The 19,487-nt window shown below is 35.3% G+C and overlaps 1 protein-coding gene across 1 annotated transcript; it reads right to left on the bottom strand.

The window, feature by feature from the left end:
- Positions 1-17,811: 17,811 nt before the first annotated feature.
- Positions 17,812-18,761, bottom strand: LOC125833042 (uncharacterized). The gene is made up of 2 exons (XM_049512202.1): positions 18,241-18,761; positions 17,812-18,145 (listed from the first exon to the last, which is right to left on the bottom strand). Exons 1-2 carry the CDS (start codon positions 18,759-18,761, stop codon positions 17,812-17,814), a joined length of 855 nt encoding a protein of 284 aa, XP_049368159.1.
- Between the last annotated feature and the right edge of the window lie 726 nt (positions 18,762-19,487).

Consider the following 19,487-nt stretch of genomic DNA (forward strand, 5'->3'; position numbering starts at 1 on the left):
GGGTTTTTGTTTTTTTAGGTTTAGGGTTTACGTTTTTTAGGATTTTGGGTCTAGAGCTTAAGATTTTAGGTCTTTTAAATGGATTTTGGGGTTTATTTTAGGTTTTATAGGATTCAGGGTTCTCAAGGTTTAGGGTTTAGGGTTTCTTAGTGTTTTAGGTTTAGGATAAAGGTTTGGGTTTTTTAGGTTTAGGATTTTTAGGGTTTTATAGGTCTAGGGTTTAGGGCTTAGGGTTTTTCTTGGTTTTTTTAGGGTTTAGCATATACGATTTAGGGCTTAATAGGGATTAGATCTTAGTGTTTTTTAAGGTTTAGGGGTTTTGGGTTTTTGAGGGTTAAGTGTTTCTTAGGGTTTTTTTTAGTGTTTAAGGTATAGGGCCTAGGGTCTTTTTTAGTGTTTAAGTTTTAGGGCATAGGGTTTCTAGGGTTTAGATCTTAGAGATTTTAGGTTTGGGGTTTTAGGGTTTTTAGGGTTGAGGGTTAAGTGTTTCTTAGGGTTCTCTAGGGTTTAGGGTTTATGGCGTAGATTTTTTTGTGGTTTTTAGATTTAGGGTTATGGATTTTTAGGATTTAGGTTTTAGAGCTAAGGGTTTTGTAAGGTTTTTAGGGTTTATAGGATTTATAGTTTCTTAATGTTTAAGGTTTAGGGTTTCTTAGGGTTTTAGGTTTAGAACTTAGGGGGGGTTTAGATTTGTGTTTGAATTTTTTGGGTTAAGGTTTTTAAGGATTTTATAGATTTTGGGTTTAGGGCTTAAGGCTATTTGTGTATGTTTTTTAGTGTTTAGAATATACAATTTAGGGCTTTATAGGGTTTAGAGCTTAGAGTGTTTTTAGGTTTAGGGGTTTTTGGGTCTTTTAGGGTTTTAAGGGTTAAGTGTTTCTTAGGGTTTTTTTAAGATTTAGGGTTACAACCTAGGGTTTTTGTGTGTTTTCAGGTTTAGCGTTTATAGATTTTTAGGATTTAGGGTTTAAAGGTTAGGGTGTTTTAGGGGTGTTAAATGGTTTTAGGGTATATTTTTGGGTTTGTAGGATTTAGGGTTTCTTTTGGTTTTAGGTTTAAGATTAGGGGTTTTAGGTTTAGGTGTTTTTGGGTTTTTTTATGGATTTTTAGGATTAAGTGTTTCTTAGAGTTTAGGTTTTTTTGTGTTTTTTAGATTTAAGGTTTACATATTTTAAGGATTTACGGTTTTGAGCTTAGTGTTTTGTTGGGGTTTAAATGGCTTTTAGGGTTTATTGTATTTAGGTTTCTTAAGGTTTAGGGGTTTAGGGTTTCTTAGGGTTTTTGGTTAGTGTTTAGGGTTTTTTAGGTTAAGTGTTTTATCTAGGTTTTTAGGGTTTAGGGCTTTGGGTTTTATAGATTAATGTTTTTTAGTGTTTTACAGACTTATGATTTAGGCCTTAGGGATTTTTTGTGTTCTTTAAGGTTTAAAATATAAGATTTACTGCTTTATAGAGTTTAGAGCTTAGAGATTTTTAGGTTTAGGGGTTTTTGAGTTTTTTAGACTTTTTAAGAGTTACGTGTTTCTTAGGGTTCTTTAGGGTTTATGATTTAGGGATTAGGTTTTTTTTAAGGTTTAGGGTTTTTAGGCATTTTAAATGGTTTTTAGGGTTTATTGGAAATAGAGTTTCTTAAAGTTTAGAGTTCCTTAGGGTTTTATGTTTAGGATTTATGGTTTTAGGTTATGGTTTAGGGTTTGAGGCTTAGGATTTTTTTAGGTTTAGGGTTTAGATTAAGGGTTTTATCTAGGTATTTAGCGTTTAGGGCTTTGGGTTTTTTAGGTTAAGGGTTTTATAGGTTTAGGGTTTAGGGCTTAGGGTTTTTTTTGTGTTTTTTAGGGTTTAACATATACGATTTAGGGCTTTATAGGGTTTAGAGCTTAGTGTTTTTTAGGTTTAGGGGTTTTTGGATTTTTTTGGATTTTTTAGGGTTTTTGAGGGTTAAGTGTTTCTTAGGGTTTTTTAGGGTTTAAGGTTTAGGGCTTAGGTTTTTTTTTAGGGGTTTTTAGGTATAGGGTATACATATTTTTACGATTTAGGATTTAGAGCTTAGGGTATTGTAGGGGTTTTAAATGGTTTTAGAGTTTATTTTGGGGTTTATAGGATTTAGAGTTTCTTAATGTTTAGGTTTTACGGTTTCTTAGTGTTTTAGGTTTACGATTTAGGGTTTCAGGTTAGGGTTTACGGTTTAGGGCTTAGGGATTTTTTATGCTTATGGTTTTAGGTTAAGGGTTTTATCTAGGTTTTTAGGGTTTAGGGCTTTGGGTTATTTATGTTAAGTTTTTTTTTAGGTTTTTATAGGTTTAGAGTTTAGGGATTAGGTACTTTTTGTGTTTCTTAGGATTTGGCATATACGATTTAGGGCTTTATAGGGTTTAGAGCTTGGAGTTTTTTAGGTTTAGGGAATTATGGGTTTTTTAGGGTGTGTAGGTTAAGTGTTTCTTAGGGTTTATTGAATTTAGGGCTTCAAGTTTTTTTTAGTATTCTTTAGGTTTAGGGTTTACGGATTTTTAGGATATAGGATTTACAACTTAGAATTTTGTAGGGGTTTTAAAGGGATTTTAGGGTTCCTTTTAGGTTTTATAGGATTTGGGTTTCTTAAGGTTTACGGTTTAGGGTTTCTTAGGGTTTTAGGTTTTGGATAAACGTTTGGGTCTTTTAGGGTTTTATAGGTTTAGGGCCTAGGGGTTTTCTTGGATATTTTAGGGTTTAGCATATACGATTTAGGGCTTAATATGGTTTAGAGCTTTGAGTTTTTTTATGTTTAGGGGTTTTGGGGGGTTTTTAGGGTGTGTAGGGGTTAAGTGTTTCTTAGGGTTTTTAGAGTTTAGGGCTTAGGGTTTTTTGTGTTTTTTAGGTTTAGGGTTTACAAATTTTTAGAATTTAGTGTCTAGAGCTTAGAATTTTGTAGGTCTTTTGATTGATTTTAGGGTTTATTTTAAGTTATATAGTATTTAGGGTTCTTAAGGTTTAGGGTTTAGGGTTTCTTAGGGTTTTAGGTTTAGGATAAAGGTTTGGGTTTTTTAGGTTTAGGGTTTAGGGCTTAGGGTTTTTCTTTTTATTTTTTAGGGTTTAGCATATACGATTTAGGGCTTAATAGGGTTTAGAGCTTAGAGTTTTTTTAGGTTTAGGGGTTCTGGATTTTTGAGGGTTAAGTTTTTCTTATGGTTTTTTAGTGTTTAAGGTTTAGGGCCTAGGTTTTTTTTGTATTTTTTAGATTTAGGGTTTATGGATTTTTAGGATTTAAGGTTTAGAGCTTAGGGTTTTATTGGGGTTTTAAATGGTTTTTAGGGTTTTTTAGGGATTAAAGGATTTTGGGTTTCTAAAAGTTCAAGGTTTAGAGGTTCTTAAGGTTTTAGGTTTAGGATTCTGGGTTGGGGTTTGGGTTTAGGGTTTAAGGCTTAGGGTTTTTTGTAAGTTTAGGGATTTAGGTTAACGGGTTTATCAAGGTTTTTAGGGTTTTTTAAGTTTAGGTTTTTCAGGGTTCTATAGGTTTAGAGTTTAGGGCTTAGGGACTTTTTTTTGTGTTTTTTTAGGATTTGCATATATAATTTAGGGCTTTATAGGGTTTAGAGCTTCTAATATTTTATATTTAGGGGTTTTGGTGTTTATTTAGGGTTTTTAAGGGTTAACTATTTCTTAGGGTTTTTTAGGGTTTAGGATTTATGGCTTATAGTTTTTTGTGTGTTTTTAGGTATAGGGTTACAGATTATTAGGATTTAGGGTTAGGGCTTAGGGTTTTTTTGTGTTTTTAAGGTTTACGGTTTACGGATTTTTAGGATTTAAGGTTTAGAGCTTTGGGTTTTGTAGGAATTTTAAATGGTTTTTAGGGTTTATAAGATTTAGAGTTTCTTAAGGTTTATAAGATTTTGGGTTTCTTAGGGTTTTAGGTTTAGGATTCAAGTTTTTTTTTGTGTTTTTAGGGTTTAGCATATACGATTTAGGGCTTTATAGGTTAGAGGTTAGAGTTTTTTTGGTTTAGGGGTTTTTGGGTCTTTTAGAGTTTTTAAGGGTGAAATGTTTCTTAGGGTGTTTTAGGGTTTAGGGCTTAGGATTCTTTTTTTGTGTTTTTTAGGTTTAGGGTTTTCGAATCTTTAAGATTTAAGGTTTAGAACTTAGGGTTTTGTAAGGGTTTTGAAAGGTTTTTATTGTTTATTTTAGGGTTTTGGGTTTAGGGTTTTGTAGGGATTTAGAATGACTTTTAGGGTTATTTTAGGGTTTATCGGATTTAGGGTTTAGGGTTTCTTGGGGTTTAGGGTTCAGGGCTTAGGATTTTTTTTGTATTTTTTAGGTTAAGGGTTCACGAATCTTTAAGATTTAAGGTTTAGAGCTTCGGGTTTTGTAGGGGGTTTGAATGGTTTTTAGGGGTTGTTTTAGGGTTTATAGGATTTACGGTTTCTTAAGGTCTAGGGTTTAGGGTTTCTAAGGGTTTTAGGTTTAGGGTTTATGTTTTAGGTTTTTTAGGTTTAGGGTCTTATCTAGGTTTTTCGGGTTTTGGGTTTTTTAGGTTAAGGTTTTTTAGGGTTTTATAGGTTTAGAGTTTAGAGTTTAGGGTTTTTTTTGTTTTTAAAAGTTAAAATATAAAATTAATTAGGGTTTTATAGGGATTAGATCTTCGAGATTTTAGATTTTTGGCTTTTAGGGTTTAGGATTAAGTGTTTCTTAGGGTTTAGGGTTTATGGGGTAGGTTTTTTTTTGTGTTTTTTTGTTTAGGGTTACGGATTTTTAGGATTTAGGGTTTAGAGCTAAGGGTTTTGTAGGGGTTTTAAGGTTTATTTTAGGGTTTATAGGATTTAGGGTTTCTTAAGGTTTGAGGTTTAAATTTAGGGGGTGTATAGGTTTTGGGCTTTGGGATTTTTGGGTTAAGGTTTTTTTAGGATTTTATAGATTTAGGGTTTAGGGCTTTGGGTTTTTTGTGTATGTTTTTTAGGATTTTATAAATTTAGGGTTTAGGGCTTTGGGTTTTTGTGTATGTTTTTTTGGGTTTAGCATATACGATTTAGGGCTTTATAGGGTTTAGAGCTTAGAGTTTTTTTAATTTTAGGGGTTTTAAGGGTTAAGTGTTTCTTAGGGTTTTTAGAGTTTAGGGATTTGGGTTTTTTTTTTATGTTTTCTTAGGTTTAGGGTTTATAGATTTTTACGATTTAGGGTCTAGAGCTTAGGATTGTGTAGGACTTTTAAATGGAATTTAGGTTTATTTTAGGTTTTATATGATTCAGTTTTCTTAAGGTTAGGGTTTAGGGTTTCTTAGGCTTTTAGGTTTAGGTTAAAGGTTTGGGTTTTTTAGGTTTAGGTTTTTTAGGGTTTTATAGGGTTTAGGGCTTAATAGGGTTTAGAGCTTAGACTTTTTTTAGGTTTAGGGGTTTTGGGTTATTCAGAGTTAAGTGTTTCTTATGTTTTTCTTAGTGTTTATGGTTTAGGGCCTAGGGTTTTTTAGTGTTTAAGGTTTAGGGCCTAAGGTTTATAGTGTTTAGATCTTAGAGATTTTAGGTTTGGGGGTTTTAGGGTTTTTAGGGTTAAGTGTTTATTAGGGTTTTTTAGGGTTTAGGGTTTATGGCTTAGGTTTTTTTTTGTGATTTTTAGGTTTAGGGCTACGGATTTTTAGGATTTAGGGTTTACAGCTAAGGTTTTGTAAGGGTTTTAGGGTTTATTTTAGGGTTTATAGGATTTAGGGTTTCTTAAGGTTTAAGGTTTAGGGTGTCTTAGTGTTTTAGGTTTAGAATTTAGGGGGATTTTAGGTTTTGGGCTTTGGGTTTTTTGGGTTAAGGGATTTTACAATTTAAATTGTTTTTAGTGTTTATTTTAGGGTTTATAGGACTTAGGGTTTCATAAGGTTTAGGGTTAAGGGTTTCTTAGGGTTTTAGGTTTAAGAAATAGGGTTTTAGGTTAGGGTTTAGGGTTAAGAACTTAGGGATTTTTTAGGTTTATGGTTTTACGTTATTGTTTTCTAGCTATTTATTAGGGTTTAGGGATTAGGGTTTTTTAGATTAAGATTTTTAGGGTTTTAGGGTTTAGGGCTTAGGGTTTTTTATTGTGTTTTAGAGTTACGCATATACAATTTAGGGCTTCATAGGGTTTAGAGCTTGAAGTTTTTAGTTGTTTTGGGTTTTTTAGTGTTTTGTAGGGTTTTTAAGGTTAAAGTGTTTCTTAAGATTTTTTAGAGTTTAGGGTTTAGGGTTTAGCGTGTTTTTTGTGTAATTTAGGTTTAGGGTTCACGGATTTTTAGGATTTAGGGTTAAGAGCTTAGGGTTTTTAGGGGTTTTAAATGGTTTTGGGGTTTATTTTAAGGTTTATAGGATTTAGGGTTTTTTATAGTTTAGGGTTTCTTATAGTTTAGGGTTTTAGCATATACGATTTGGGGCTTTATAAGTTTTAGAGCTTAGAGTTTTTTTAAGGGTTAAGAATTTCTTAGGGTTTTTTAGAATTTAGGGTTTAGGGCTTAGACTTTTTTGTGTTTTTTAGATTTAGGGTTTACAATTTTTTTGGATTCAAGGTTTAGAGCTTAGGGTTTTGTAGGGGTTTTAAATGGTTTTTAGGGTTTTTAAAGGGATTATAGGATGTTGGGTGTCTAAAGGTTTATGGTTTAGGGTTTCTTTGGGTTTTAGGATTAGAATTTACGGTTTTAGGGTTTATTGTTTAGGGCTTAGGGTTTTTTGAGGTTTCGGGATTTAGGATAAGGGTTTTATATACCTAGGTTTTTAGGGTTTCTTGAGTTAAGGTTTTTCAGGGTTTTGGGCTGTGGGTTTGTATGTTTATTTTTAGGATTTTGCATATACGATTTAGGGCTTTATAGGGTTTAGAGCCTATACTATTTTAGATTTTGGGGTTTTTAAAAAAAAATAGTTTTTATGGTTTAAGTGTTTCTTTGGGTTTTAAACGGTCTAAGGTTTATGGCTTATGGTTTTTTGTGGTTGTTTGGTTTAGGGTTATAGATTTTTTGGATTTAGGGTTGAGAGATTAGGGTTTTGTAGGGGTTTTAAATGGGTTTTAGGGTTTATTTTAGGGTTTATGCGATTTTGGGTTTCTTATGGTTTAAGGTTTAGGGTTTCTTTGGGTTTTAGGTTTAGGGTTTTTAGGTTAACGACTTTATGTAGGGTTTTAGGTTTAGGGCTTTGGGTTTTTTTGCATTAATGTTTTTTTAGGGTTTTATTGATTTAGGGTTTAGGGCTAAGTGTTTTTTCCTGTGTATATTAGGGTTTAGCATATAGGATTTATGGCTTTATAGGGTTTAGAGCTTAGTGTATTTTAAGTTTATGGGTTTCTTGATTTTTAAGGCTTTTATGGATTAAGTATCTCTTAGGATTTTTTTAGGGTTTAGGGCCTACAATTTTTTTTAATGTTATTTAGCTTTAGGGTTTACCTATTTTTAGAATTTAGGGTTTAGAGCTTAGGGTTTTGTAGGGGTTTTGAATGGTTTTTAGGGTTTATTTTAGAGTTTATATGGTTTAGGGTTTAGGGTTTCTTAGGGTTGTAGGTTTAGGATTTATGGTTTTAAGTTAGGGTTTAGGGCTTATGGTTATTTTAGGTTTGAGATTTTAGGTTAAGGGTTTTATCGAGGTTTTAGGGTTTAGGGCTTTGGGTTTTTTAGATTAATATTTTTTAGGATTTTATAGGGTTAGGGTTTAGGGATTAGGGATTTTTTGTGTTCTTTAAGGTTTAAAATATAAGATTTACTACTTTATAGAGTTTAGAGTTTAGAGTTTTTTTAGTGTAAGGGTTTTTGTGTTATTAAGGGTTAAGTGTTTTTAGGGTTTATTTTAAGGTGTATGGGATATAGTGTTTCTTAAAGTTTAGGATTTCGTAGGGTTTTAGGGTTAGGATTTACGGTTTTAGGTTAGGGTTTAGGGCTTGAGGCTTATGGTTTTTTAGGTTTAGGGTTTAGATTAAGGGTTTTATCTAGGTTTTTAGGGTTTAGGGCTTTGGGTTTTTTAGGTTAAGGGTTTTATAGGTTTAGGGCTTAGGGATTTTTTTTTAATGTTTTTCAGGGTATAACATATACGATTTAGGGCTTTATAGGGTTTAGAACTTGGTGTTTTTTAGGTTTAGGGATTTTTGGGTTCTTTTCAGATTTTTTGGTGTTTTTGACGGTTAAGTGTTTCTTAGGGTTTTTTAGGGTTTAAGGTTTAGGGCTTAGGGCTTTTTTATTTGGGTTTTTTAGGAATGGGGTTTACATATTTTAAGGATTTGGGATTTAGAGCTTAGGGTATTGTTGGGTTTTAAAATGGTTTTAGGGCTTATTTTGGGCTTTATAGGATTTAGAGTTTCTTAATGTTTAGCGTTTATAGTTTCTTAGTGTTTTAGGTTTATGATTTAAGGTTTCAGGTTAGGGTTTACGGTTTAGGGCTTAGGGATTTTTTATGCTTAAGGTTTTAGTTAACGGTTTTATATAGGTTTTTAGGGTTTAGGTCTTTGGCTTATTTAGGTTAAAGTTTTTTTTAGGGTTTTATAGGTTTAGAGTTTAGGGACTAGGGTCTTTTTGTGTTTCTTAGGGTTTAGCATATACAATTCAGGGCTTTACAAGGTTTAGAGCTTGGAATTTTTTCAGATTTAGGGGGTTTTGGGTTTTTTAGGGTATGTAGGGGTTAAGTGTTTTTTTAGGGATAATTAAATTTTGGGCTTCAATTTTTTATTTTTTTCGTGTTTTATAGGTTTAGGATTTATGGATTTTTAGGATTTAGAGCTTAGGCTTATTTGTGATGATAACCCTGTGTTACACCATCATTATTGAGCTACTAGAAAGTAAATAAGCTATTGAATTCATTTTTTTAAGGTTGTATATCCTCGTGTACGAGTTGAAGATTTTGATACGCTAGTTGCTCTATGATTTGAACTAGTGAAGTCGCGTTGGACTGTTTTTGTGCTAAAGAACTGAGGTTTGTGTATAAACTTATACCTGTACTCTTTTTACCTGCTGGCATATCTGAAGGTTTACTTTGGTACCCTGGCTACCTCTTGTCACTTTGCATTGTCGTGTTGGTATCCTTTAAGACGTTATAAACGCTTGTGTAACTCGCCCACTTTTACGGATTGTTTAATCTCTTGGCACTCTTGTTGGGACCTTGTCCTTCTTGTGGTTGTTACTTTGTCACTCTTGGCATGCCTTTTGATTCGGATCTTTACCATCTTGACTCTGGATTTTTAGTCCGTCTTAAGAATGTAAGTTGTGTATTTTAAGTACGAACTAGAAAGCCATTTTTAATATGGTTCTTGGTTCTCTTTATTATTGGGTTTTGACCCTTCTTGATACCTGCTTGTGCTTGGTGTGACAACATGATGTATATATTGGCGAGCCTTGATGTTGAATCTTTTGGAAAACTGTACTATGAGCATTCTTGACATTTGGATCTTTAAATATCAAACCTGATACTCTTTATATATTGTTTACTTCATTTATTTATTCTGTTCAATTATGCTGCCCTTTACTTGAGAATGATAACTTGGAGAATTTGAGGGCTCCGAACCTATAGTTTTTACACCACTAAGTTATATGCTTAGCGATAGTTTTTTCTATCGTAGGGAATGTTCGAGAGGATGCTTGAAGTTGGCCATTGAACGTGGAGATTTTGAAAGCTTTAAGGAAGATCACATTTGCATATAGGCATATATATTTTGTATAAACCTTTCAACTTGTACATGATCTATGTTTTGTATATTTACATGAGAATTTGAGGGCTGATTTGGTCATGTCACCATCGGTTGTAATATAAGTATCGTTATACGTTTTTATCTTTCGGTGTGTTTAAACACAAGTCTTGTAATATACCAAATTTACTATTTGTTTCGAATGTTTGTGTGAAGCATGAGAAGGCTGATTTCGGTACTCGGAAGCTTGTAATATTCTTGTTACTTCTTCCTTGAGTGTGAGGATAATATATATACATGAAAAGCTCGTCGGTTATTTGCTTAAATTACTTTTCGGAGGTCATTATGAATCTAATCCCTCTATTAGATTATAATCAGTATTCCCTCGTTAATCGCTTTTGAATCTCGCAAGTATAAGTTAGGTCTCTTTAAAAAGGGTCACTACAAGTGTTGGTATCAGAGCCTAGGTTTGTGGTTTTAGGAGTTTTGATTTGAATTGCTTGTTCACTTTCGAAAAAGGTACTATTTGTATTATTTGGTCAATTACATAGTTTTTAATGTTTTTTTATTGAATGTAGAGTGCATATGCATCAAGTACATATCCCTAATGCAATGTGATCTTTCCTTTTGAAGGAATTAAGTCGTGGCCACTTCTTCTGACCGACCTATGGAAGCTGTTCGTGAAGGTTCGGGTGCCTCTGTTTCCCAACCTCATGCACTGGAAGGGATTGGAGAACATATCTCGAATCAGTATGTTCCCCATACTAGTGGTTCTGAAGTGGGAAACCATCAGGGTGTAAGAGCTGGTCCACATCCTCACATGAGTCATGGTACTCAAACCATGAATCCTCATTTTCAACAAATGGCTGAATTCTTCCACCACATGGCTGAATCGATGCATGATCCCCATAGGATTTACTTTGAGAAAATGAGGAAAATGGGTGAAGTGGAGTTTGAAGGCATTGTTGATCCCAGTGATGCTGAACAATGGCTTGATCGCATGGAGAGGGTATTTGAGCAGATAGAGTATTAAGATGTTGAAAAATTTAAGTATGCTATTTCACTATTACAAATGGATACTTACAATTGGTGGGTAAGTGTTCTGAATGCCAAGGTAAAACCTCCTGTTCTTACTTGGGATGATTTTCTTAAGGAATTTCGTATGAAGTATGTCCCACCTGCTTATTGTGATGCAAAGAAAAAAGAGTTTTTGAATCTAAGGCAACGAGGCTTGTCTATTGCTGAATACGAACAGAAGTTTCTAAGGATCTCTCTTTATGCTAGTGGTATTATTAAAGAGGAAAGCAACAAGTGTAGGAAGTTTGAAGACGGTTTAAATGATTCCATTAAGAAGAATGTGGCGATCCTGTAACATGAGAAATTTTGTAAGTTAGTGTCTGCTGCTTTTACTTGGGAACGACTTGATAAAGAAGAAGCTAGTAGAAATGAAAACAGATTCCGAAAGCCTAGACCAGATTTTGGGGCTCCATCCAAAAGGGGAAGGTTTGATAATTTTAAGGCTGGTAATGATAACAGGCCACCTCAACAAAGTTAAAATAGATCAGAATTTTCTACAGCTAGCACTCCAAATTATGGCCAAGGCAAGCCTCGCGTTCCCACTTGTCTACAATGTGGAAAGAATCATTATGGTACTTGCAGGAAAGCTTCTGGTGCATGTTTCAATTGTGGGAGCTTTGATTATAAAGTGAAGGATTGTCCCAATCCTCATAATGCTCCATCGTTGAGAACTGAAGTCTCAGTTCATAAGCCTTCTGTCAACCCTCCTCAAACTAATAGAGGTGCAAGACCTAAAAACACCCAGGCAGCAGGTACAAGTGCAGCTAATCAAGCTAGTGGGCAAAGGGCTACTGCATGTACTTATGCTATGAGGTAGAGGGATGATCAAGATGGACAAGACATGGTTGTCGGTAAATTTCACTTATTTGGCTTATTTGTGTTTACATTATTTGATCCTGGTTCTACACATTCCTATATTTGTTCATCACTTGTTCTTTCTGAAAATGTGAAATCTGTGAGACTTAATTACGATGTGCTGGTTGAAAGTCCTTTGGGTTATCAAGTTGTTTGTAATCAAATTTACCAAGATTGTCCCTTCGTGATTTAAAACCTAGTCTTCCCTGTTGATTTAATTGAAATGCCCTTCAAGGATTTTGATGTTATTATCGGGATGGATTGGCTTTATAAATATCATGCGGTGGTAGATTGTAGGTCTAAGCTTGTGACTTTTAAAGATCCTACATTTTCACACATCATTGTACAAGGTGAAAGATCAGTGACATCTAGTTTTATTTCTGCCGCCTTGGCAAGAAAGTTGATGCATCAAGGTTGTGGGGCATACCTTTCTGACATAGTTGATACACAGTTGAAGAGTCCTTGTATCAAGGACATAATTGTTGTATGTGATTATCCAGAAGTATTTCCAGAAAACCTTTCGGGATTGCCCCCAAAAAGAGAGGTTGAATTTCCAATCGAGCTTATTCCTGGATCTACTCCTAATTCGATCACCCCTTATATAATGGCTCCAGTAGAGTTAAGAGAATTGAAAGCTCAATTGCAAGAACTACTTGAGAAAGGTTTTATTCGACCTAGTGTTTCTCCTTGGCGAGCCCCTGTTTTATTTGTAAAGAAGAAAGATGGCACTCTTAGGCTTTGTATTGACTACAGACAATTGAACAGAATAACAATCAATAATAGATATCAACTACCACGAATTGATGATATTTTTGACCAACTTAAAGGTGCTAAAGTATTCTCAAAAAGTGATTTAAGGTCTGGATATCACCAACTGCGTGTTAGAGAGAAAGATATTCCTAAAACTCCTTTTAGAACTCGATATGGTCATTATGAATTTTTGGTGATGCCATTCGGAATGACAAATGCTCCTGCGGTATCCATGGATCTAATGAATTGGGTATTCAAGCCTTATCTTGATCAGTTTGTGGTTGTCTTTATAGATGATATTTTAATATTTTCCAGAAGTAATGAAGACCATGATAAACACCTCCGCATTATTTTGAAAATTTTGAAGGAGAAAGAATTTTATGCTAAACTTTCCAAGTGTGAATTTTGGCTTGATGAAGTAGCTTTTCTGGGACATGTTGTATCAATTGAAGGTGTGAAGGTGGATCCTAGTAAAATACACGCAGTTGTTGAATGGAGACCTCCCAAAAGTCCGACTGAGGTAAGAACTTTCTTAGGCTTAGCAAGAAGTTTCTTGGGCTTAGCAGGATACTAAGAAGATTTGTGAAAGGCTTTTTCATTAACGCCTCTCATTTGACTAAGCTGTTGCAGAAGGAAGTAAAGTTTATTTGGGATGACAAATGTCAAGAGAGCTTTGAAACTCTCAAATCCTTGTTGACTCAAGCGCCTATACTTACTCTACCAATTGAAGGGAAAAAGTATGTAGAATACAGTGATGCTTCTCACAATGGTCTCGGATGCATTTTGATGCAACAAGGGAAGGTAATTTCTTATGCCTCTCGGAAATTAAAACCGCCTGAATTAAATTATCCTACTCATGATCTTGAACTTGCTGCTATAGTGTTTGCTTTAAAAATATGCCGGCATTATATATATGGAGAGGAATGTCATATCTTCACTGATCACAAGAGCTTAAAGTACTTGGGTACTCAAAAGGAGCTAAACCTTCGACAATGTAGATGTCTTGAACTCATCAAGGATTATGACTGCATGATTGATTATCATCCAGGTAAAGCCAATGTGGTTGCAGATGCCTTAAGTCGGAAATACTTCGCAAGCATTTCTTTGAGTCCTTTACCCTTGCTTCTTGAGTTAGAGCCATAAATGTTTGTTTTACACTTGACTCAAATGGTTCAGCTATTGCTAATTTACAAGTAAAGCCAATATTACTTGAACAGGTGAAAGAAGCACAAATGTTAGATGAGAAACTTGTAAAATTGACTAGAGAAGTTCAAAGTGGGGAAAAACTTGATTTTACATTTACGGAGGATGGTGGCTTATTTTATCAAAACATGTTATGTGTCCCTAATGATGACAAAATGAGGAGAGAAATATTGAATGAAGCACATATTTCACCATATGCAATGCATCCTAGAGGTACAAAGATGTACCGGATTATCAAGAAAAATTATTGGTGGAATGGTATGAAGAGAGACATTGCGGAGTTCGTCTCAAAATGTTTGGTTTGTCAACAAGTAAAGGCAGAACATCAAGTCCCAGTGGGTTTACTACAACCCTTGTCGATGCGGGAATGAAAATGGGAGTGAATGACTATGGACTTTGTGTCTGGACTTCCTCGCACTCAGAGAAATCATGATGCAATATGGGTGATTGTGGACAGGTTAACCAAGAGTGCTCACTTCTTAGCAATCGGGATGGATTACTCACTTGAGTGTTTAGACGAGTTGTATATTAATGAGATTGTAAGACTACATGGGATCCTTGTGTCTATTGTATCAGACCGGGACCCAAGGTTTACATCTTGATTTTTGGGGTAGCTTGCAGGAAGCTTTGGGTACTAAGTTGAGGTTTAGCACTTCGTTCCATCCTCAAATAGACGGCCAGTCGGAAAGAGTGATACAAATTTTGGAGGATATGCTTCGATCTTGCATTATGGAGTTTGAGGGTAGTTGGGACAAATACTTAGCTTTGATAGAATTTTCTTACAATAACAGTTACCAATCGAGTATTTGAATGCCTACCTATGAAGCCTTGGACCCCTCTTTGTTGGAGTGAAGTTGGTGAAAGAAAGCTTGTTGGTCCTGAAATTGTGCAACAAACAGAGGACAAGGTAAAAATTATCAAAGATGGTCTAAGCATTTCTTCGGATAGACAAAAGTCGTACGCTGATCTTAAAAGGCGTGACATTGAATATCAAGTTGGAGATAAAGTATTCTTAAAGGTTTTTCCATGGAAAAAGATTATGAGATTTGGTCAAAAAGAAAAACATAGTCCCTGATTTATCGGACCTTATGAGATACTTGAAAGGGTTGGACCAGTTGCATATAAATTGGCTTTGCCACCTGAGTTAGACAAGATCCACAATGTATTCCACGTTTCTATGCTTAGAAGATATCGTTCTGATCCACCTTATGTTCTTCCAGTTGAATCTATTGAGGTTAATCCTGACTTGACGTATAATGAAGAACCTACCCTAGTTCAAGCTCGAGAAATAAAACAACTTAGGAACAAGAGATCCCTTTAGTAAAGGTACTTTGGAGGAATCATTCTGGAAAAGAAGCTACATGGGAAAGAGAAGAAGACATGAGAACCCAATATCCGCGCTTGTTTCGGGACTAGTTTAAGGTAAATTTCAGGACGAAATTTCTTTAAGGAGAAGAGAGTTTTAACACCCCTAAATGCTTAAACAAATAGTCGCATGTCGTTACATCATCTCGTAATTACTAGAATATGTTTTATTCTCATTTTTTGAACTCGAAATGTTGTGATTTGCAAACTTGCTTGGCATAAATTGTTGTCGTAAATTAAGGTATTGTATGGAGGTATTTGCGTAATTATCTAATCAAACATACTTATACATTGGAAGTGTGGGTATAAAGTACATAAATATAGTTATATATGTATGCTTTTTGGGCAGCCATCTATTTGTTTGGGCAGCCCCTTTTGGTGGCATCTGACCATGTGACAAGGATAACTTTTGTAGCTATATATTTTTACACCTCCTTTGATTGAATTTGTTTTCCCTCAAGTCTAAGAACATTATAACATTATCTAAACAGTTGTTCTTCAAAATCAAGAGAAAAACTAAGTCCTTTTGGCTGGAATCCGACATACACACACTTCCTTTTGGTAAGTGATGAAATCTACCTTTGAGCTGGGTAGTGTTTGGTATTTTATGCATATCTCATTCAAAGGAACTTAGTTTACAGTGAATAAATATGTTTTGGAAACCTAATTCGTTGAAATACAACTCTTGTGTTTATGTAAAATTCTAATTTAACTGTTATGGATACGAAATAAGGGATGCAATATATGACAAGTTCTGTCCAGATTCTGGAATTAGATATCCTATACGTTCAACTGTTAGTGTTTTGATTATCTCTCTTTCCACAAAGCGAATTTTGCGGTGATTCTTGATTATTTGCAAGCTTAAGAGATGTAGCTACATATTTTATGAAGGATATAAATTCCATTTTGGCCGTATTCTGTTTCAAATCTAAGTTGCGACATGTAGTGCATTGATTGGGCAGAATATCTGTTTTGGGAGTATAGTCGTATTTGTACAGGCTAGGCTTACTTGTGATGATAACCCTGTGTTAATCCATCATTATTGAGCTACTAGAAAGTAAATAAGTTATTGAATTCATTTTTTAAGGTTGTATATCCTCGTGTACGAGTTTAAGATTTTGATACGCTGGTTGGTCTACGATTTGAACTCGTTAAGTCGTGTTGGACTGTTTTTGTGCTAAAGAAAGAAGTTTGTGTATAAACTTATACTTGTACTCTTTTTACCTGCTGGTATATATGAAAGTTTACTTCGGTACCTTGGCTACCTCTCCTCACTTTGCATTGTCGTGTTGGTATCCTTTAAGACGTTAAAGACGCTTGTGTAACTCGCCCAGTTGTACGGATTGTTTGATCACTTGGCACTCTTGTTGGGACCTTTTCCTTCTTGTGGCTGTGACTTTGTCACTCTTCGCATGCCTCTTGATTCGGATCATTTACCATCTTGACTCTGGATTTTTAGTCCATTTTAAGAATGGAAGTTGTCCATTTTAAGTACGAACTAGAAAACCATTTTTAATATGGTTCTTGGTTCTCTTTATTTTTGGGTTTTGACCCTTCTTGATACCTGCTTGTGCTTGGTGTGACAACATGATGTATATATTGGGCGAGCCTTGTTATTGAATATCTTGGAAAACGGTGCTATGAGCGTTCTTGACATTTGGATCTTTCATTATCGAACTTGATACTCTTTATATATTGTTTACTTGATTTATTTATTATGTTCAATTATGCTGTCCTTTACTTGAGAATGAAAACTTGGCGAATTTGAGGGCTCCGAACCTATAGTTTTTACACCACTAAGCTATATGCTTAGCGATAGTTGTTTCTATCGTAGGGAATGTTCGAGAGGATGCTTGAGGCTGGCCATTGAACATGGAGATTTTGAAAGCTTTAAGGAAGATCACATTTGCATATAGGCATATATATTTTGTATAAACCTTTCAACTTGTACATGATCTATGTTTTGTATATTTACATGAGAATTTGAGGGCTGATTTGGTCATGTCACCATCGACTGTAATATAAGTATCACTATACGTTTTTATCTTTTCGGGGTGTGTAAACTCAAGTCTTGTAATATACTAAATTTACTATTTGTTTCGAATGTTTGTGTGAAGCATGAGTAGGCTGATTTTGGTACTTGGAAGCTTGTAATATTCTTGTTACTTCATCCTTGAGTGTGAGGATAATATATATACATGAAAAGCTCGTCGGTTATTTGCTTAAATTACTTTTCGAAGTTCATTTTGAATCTAATCCCTCTACTATATTATAATCAGTATTCCCTCGTTAATCGCTTTTGAATGTCGCAAGTATAAGTTAGGTCTCTTTAAAAGGGGTCGCTACATTTATAGATTCAGAAAATAGTGTTATGGCGGATCGTTCGGTGAGATTAGTCGCGATCTCCAAATGACTCGGCGATTCACCCTTCTTCTGGTTCATCGCATTTTGTGCTTTGCCTTCAGCATCTCTGCATTCTGGACCATTGGGCGGTATATTTCTACTTCGCGGAACCATTCAGTGACACTCCGACTTCTCCTTTCATCGCCTTTTGATCCAATTCCTTCAGGGCTTCGCGTACTGGAACAAAGGGTGGAGTGTGTCCCTTTGGCGATTCGCCAAGTATGCTTGGTGATGCTCAGGCTTCAGTTTCTTCGTTCGTTTCAGCCTCTTAGTTCCGTTTTGTGCCTAAGTGTCCATGCTTCCACTAAAATTTCAAATACCTGAAACTTAAGTGTTTTCATCAGATATTGAGATAATATAAGCATTTGAGGACACTATTTCTATTAAAATAATGCCCTAAATGAGTCCAATTTGTGGACTCATCAACACCCCAACTTAAAATTTTGCTTGTCCCCAACTAAAACTCAAGTTCAGCAGTTCAAATAGGATGTCTAAAATTGTGCTACACAAGACTCAATCATGAATGTACACAACATGTTCCAATAGGATGACGATACTTTATCGTAATTTTGTTGATGGCTCAACAATCAACACACGTGCACCATGTTCCATATTTCTTTGGAACCAATAAAACTGGCACGACACATGGACTTATGCTCTCCTTCACATAACCTTTGTTGAGGAGCTCCTCAACTTGACTTTGTAGCTCCTTGGTATCTTCCAGATTGCTTCGATAAGCCGTCTTGTTTGGCAATTGTGATCCCGGCACGAAATCAATTTGGTTCTCAATTATCCTAAGAGGGGGCAATCCACTTGGAAGCTTCTTAGGGAAGACATCCTCATAGTCGTGCAAAATAAAGGAAATAGAATTGGGAAGAGAAGAATGAGATTGGTTAGTTTGTAGCACATGATCCCTATGTGTGATAAGGATCAAAGAACTTTCAGACTCAATTTCCTCCCTTATCTCCTTGTAACTAGCCAACAATATTTGGGCCTTTCCTTTTTCAACTTCCTTCTCTCCTCCTCTTCTTGGCTCTCGGCCTCCACATGTTCCTCTTCACACTTCTTCTTCTCCTTCGACTCACTCATCGTTTGATATACATCATTGACTTGAGAAAGGGACATATGATGAAGAACATACTTATGATCATTCAACACAAGTGAATACTTGTTGGTTCTCCCATCATGTTTGGTTGAGCGATCATGTTGCCAAGGCCTACCGAGTAGCACATGACAATCTTGTATTGGGACTACATCACATAGAACCTCATCTTGATACATCCCAATTTTGAACTTGATCATCACTTGTTGATGCACCCTCAATTCTCCACACTCACTCAACCATTGAAGTTTGTAAGGCGTAGAATGTTTAGTGGTAGGAAGTTTCAAGAATTCCACTAACGCCATACTAGCAACATTTGCACAACTCCCACTATCAATGATTAAAGAACGCACACTATCCTTGATGAAGCATTTGAAGTGAAATAGATTCTCTCTTTGGCTAGGATCATCCAAAGCTTTACTATTCATGGCTCGCCTCACCACATATAGAGGAACGACACTCTATCCTTCTTTGACACAAAGGTCTTGTTCCTTGTCTTCCCCATCTTCAAACTAATCCTATTCTTGAGGATCTTCATCACAATCACCTGCTGGCTCTTCCTCAACACTAAGATATATCTCCCCCCCCTTGCATTCTCGCATTCAATCGATTGGGACATTCTCGCATTATATGACCCCATATCATGCATTTATGACATTGAATACCTTTAGTAAACTTGGTTGGGTCAGCAATACCTTTGTCTCTTGACGGGTACTTTGGAGTGTTTCCTTCGAAGGGCTTCTTCTCATAAGGTTTCTTGACATCCGAACTCTTATTCAAACCCGATGATGTTTGAGCTCCCCCTTTGTTCTTGCTCCAAGAATTGGAAGATGAAGTCTTATACTTAGAAACTTTCTCCTCCTTGAACTCCATCTCTATCTCATGGGATTCCTCAAAGACGTCATTCAAAGTAACAAACCTACGAATCATCATCTTAGAAGAAATCTTTTTGTTCAATCCTACCTTAAAGCGAATCATGGCATGCTCTTCAATCTCTCGATATTCTAGCTTCATGACTATGTTTTGGAACTCATCATGATAGGCTTCAACACTTCTACTTCCTTGCCTCAAGTTGTACAATTTGGCATGTAACCCTTGGTGGTATCTTTCTAACACATACTTTGCTCTCATCAATCTTTTCAATTCGGGCCATA

Source organism: Solanum verrucosum, unplaced genomic scaffold, assembly GCF_900185275.1.
Source record: "Solanum verrucosum unplaced genomic scaffold, falcon-dt-bn FXZP01000202.1, whole genome shotgun sequence".
NCBI lineage: Eukaryota > Viridiplantae > Streptophyta > Magnoliopsida > Solanales > Solanaceae > Solanum > Solanum verrucosum.